At 38.1% G+C, this 3,443-nt stretch overlaps 1 protein-coding gene across 1 annotated transcript in view; it reads right to left on the reverse strand.

Moving 5' to 3' along the window:
• Positions 1-470: 470 nt before the first annotated feature.
• LOC311234741 (transcription factor COE3-like) overlaps positions 471-3,443 on the reverse strand; it is a gene marked incomplete at its 5' end in the record, with an annotated part of 63,623 nt that continues 60,650 nt past the window's right edge. Inside the window, one exon of the mRNA XM_084321984.1 lies at positions 471-2,313. Coding sequence (XP_084178110.1) covers positions 2,282-2,313 — 32 coding nt within the window. The 3' untranslated portion in view covers positions 471-2,281. The remainder of the gene's footprint in view (positions 2,314-3,443) is intronic.

Genomic DNA, 3,443 nt, shown 5'->3' on the forward strand with positions numbered 1-3,443 from the left:
TCAAACTATAAGAGGTTCAAAACGATACCAGCCCTTATAGACAAAGGATAACCTTGCTCTTTCAATGTATTGATTCTTTATTAACTAGGTGGCTTAATGCAATGAAATGAGGGATTTGAATGAGCCCCATTTGGGGTGCTTTGAATAAGAAGCTTGCACCGTTTATGAAAGGCTCTTTAAAAGCACCACAGATGCAGGATATGCTGATACAGAGATCGATAGGAATATTTCACAATGTCAGAATGTCTCGCTTATTAAAGAATAATGAGTAAGAGCAGTTTTTTCCAGTTTTATGGATATTACACTTTCCACAGGTTGCAAACAGTTATCTCTACACACTACTACTCACAGACAAATCACACGTTTGTCCTCAGATGTTGCTGCTGTTCCTTTTCTGTTCCGAATCAAGACGTTTCTCTGCCAGTCATATCTGTACATTTAACTGAAGAAGTCCACCAGTTGAGTAGCTATTGTGTTTTTACTGAAAATTTTAATAAAACATCACTTATTCATTTCTGTTTCCATTCCAAATGTTGACATTTTTGAATTTTCTTCCCTGTAAACACATTTAAGCTATGTGGCAGAGTCATAAACGGGGAGTAGAAATGACTTCTATACATTCTACAAAACAGAAAGAAAATACAACCACAAATGGAGTTATTTTTTTCCTGTCTCCAAGGTTGCCCCTCATGCACATTAGTCTCTATTGGATCTTAACGTCTATCATATGGGTCACAAACAATTTATTTGACAATACAACCAACAAAGTTTTTCTCCAAAAATGGTCTGTATAGATAATTTAAAATCAATATAAAAATAAACAATGAAGTTTGACTTCCCTTTTAAAAAATGGACAGAGAGTCTTGACAGAGTAGGTAACACAAATGTTTTGAGGATACACGTGTTAATATATGGACATTGCATTTCATCAAATACCAAAAAAAAAAAATGAAGGCAACAGTTCTTGGCTGAATTATCTGTGCTGCATCACTATATTAAGGGCATGACGATTAATACATACATAATGAAAAGCAATATACAAAATTTCAGAGATAAATACATTATTTATAGTTGATATGTTACAAAATCCCCCTCAGTGAGCGCAAGTGTGTATTTGAACAGAAATATGAACAATGAGCTACTCCTACATTCTCAATGGATTTAAATTTAGTTTTTACATTTTTTTTACTTTTTGTTGTTGTTGTTGTTGATCTAAAAGAACATGAAAAAGACAGATGTATAAATATTTAGCACAAGTTTGGCAATATCACAATAGTCTACAATTTTATAACCACATATAAAACACATAAGGGAATTGGAGCTAGAGGGAGGAGGCTGATCCCCATCAACAAGAAACAGACTTCACAGTAGCCTAGGAATGCATTAATATACAGTGCTAGCAAAAAAGTCGAAAAACATGGCGAAACACACTTGCTTTAAAGGAAGCTCTAGACATGGAAGTACATAGTTGGCATCAACGGACCAGTGTGTTTTCTACACATCTGTGTTGAATCCAAGAGAATTGTTCTTTTTTTCACTTTTGAAGATGATTTCTAGCTACAATAAATTACAAATTTAATTTAAAATGCAGGAATGAAACATGACACACCCAGCCACACCCCCTTTTTTTCTTCTTTTTTTTTCTTGCATTTGTTTTTAACTTTATGATCAATTTTCTACATTATATATCTCATATATTTTTCCAGTTGAAATTCAAACTTTCTTTCTTGGCCCCTGTGTATTTTTCTCACACATAAAAATACAAAAAGTCACATTATAAAGACACACAACCGCTGTGGATCTATTAAAAGAGAGTCGAAACAGAAAAAAGAATTTCTGAGCCAAACGAGTTCATCTGCAAATGTTCTGTACATCAGTGTTAACTATACACCCCACTGGCGAGTCCACAAGAGTTCCTTCCAGTACTGAATGTACGGTTGATTGGACATAGCCAAGGCCAAAGCACAACCCGAATGGTATACAAAATAAACACTTCATCTTTTTGTCCTCTTCAGGGTTGCTAAAATTAAAGGAATTTGACAAAAACAAAACAAAAAAAATCCTTCAGGAGGGGGGGGGGGGGGGGGGGGTATTGTTCTTCGTGAAATCCTTCTCAGGTTGTGAAAGTCTTTTAAAAGGGAAAAAAATCATTTTTCTCCTTTTTTGTCTTCATCATTAAAAACAGAATAAGCTGACTATACACAACACCAGCAGTTTGCTGTGTGCTAAAGGGCTGTCCTGTGAAGTGGTAGTGTGTAGACTTGAGATGATAAAAGTGCATTTACATTGGAGGAACAACCAGACCGGACATAGCTGGAAAAGAAGAAAAAGAGAGATAAAATCATAGATTAGCATTGAAGGCTAAACATATCAATTTGGCTATTTTCAAGAAGTATTCTAACATTATTCTGTGTGTGTGTGTGTGTGCATGCATGTGTGTGTGCATGCATGTGTGTGTGTGGCGTGTGCATGTGTGTGTGGCGTGTGTGTGTTCAGGTGTGCAAGGACGCGCAACCACATGAATATATGCCTTAATGTGCATGTTTGCACGTGTGCCTGCGAGTGTTTGCAGTGTGTGCCTACGAACGTGCGTCTCTTTTTGACAGGGCGAGTTTGAAAACCTCCCTCTCGCTGTGACATTTCAGCCCTCAGCACCCCGGTCCTGCTATGTGTGATATTTCTCCTGGCGTTGGGGTAATGGCAAACAGTGGCCCAGACTCCCAGGAGACGCGGCCATGGTGACGGCAGAGCAACAACACGGTCACTTCCCACAATGCCGTGCTGCTCTACAGTACTAGACACTCCTCTGCTCCCCTTAGACTCTTCCCTACCATCCCTCCCTCCCTCCCTCTGTTCCTTCTCTCTCTCCATCCTCAGTTCTAGACTACTCTACGTTAGTCCTCTGTTTCCACAATCCCCAAGTCCTATTTATGTGTCATTATCCAAGAGAGATTAGACAAGATCAAAGGTAGTTTCCGTTGTTTTACCAACGACCATCTGCTTAGGATATCATTAGCCACTGTATCTCATCCGGAGAGTTTATATATTCAGTATTTTCACACGTTTTAACAATTAGGCGGCTAGTGGAGTGCTGGGGTGATATATTAGTATATTGCTCTGAGTATATTTGTAGAGTCATGGTTGAAATGCTTTTAAGTTTGCCAGCACAGATGATGGCAAGGCATTGCTCATTAATTTCTGCACAACATGTATTAATAAGTATGAACGTGTAGCAAGATGAACTTTAATTTCCCACTTCATTAAGCCCAATGTTATTAATCTTGGGGCACACAGTGCGGCTAAGCTTGTTTTCAAAGCAATCATGTTGGTCATGACACACGCACAAAACCTAATAAACATAATTACCAAAACAATCCTGCGAAGGTGTTTTCCTACGACCTCGGAGAAGATCATTTGTACGAAAGGGCAACAAGGTGTTGCTG

This window comes from Notolepis coatsorum (assembly GCF_963971535.1).
Source record: "Notolepis coatsorum genome assembly, chromosome: 9".
NCBI lineage: Eukaryota > Metazoa > Chordata > Actinopteri > Aulopiformes > Paralepididae > Notolepis > Notolepis coatsorum.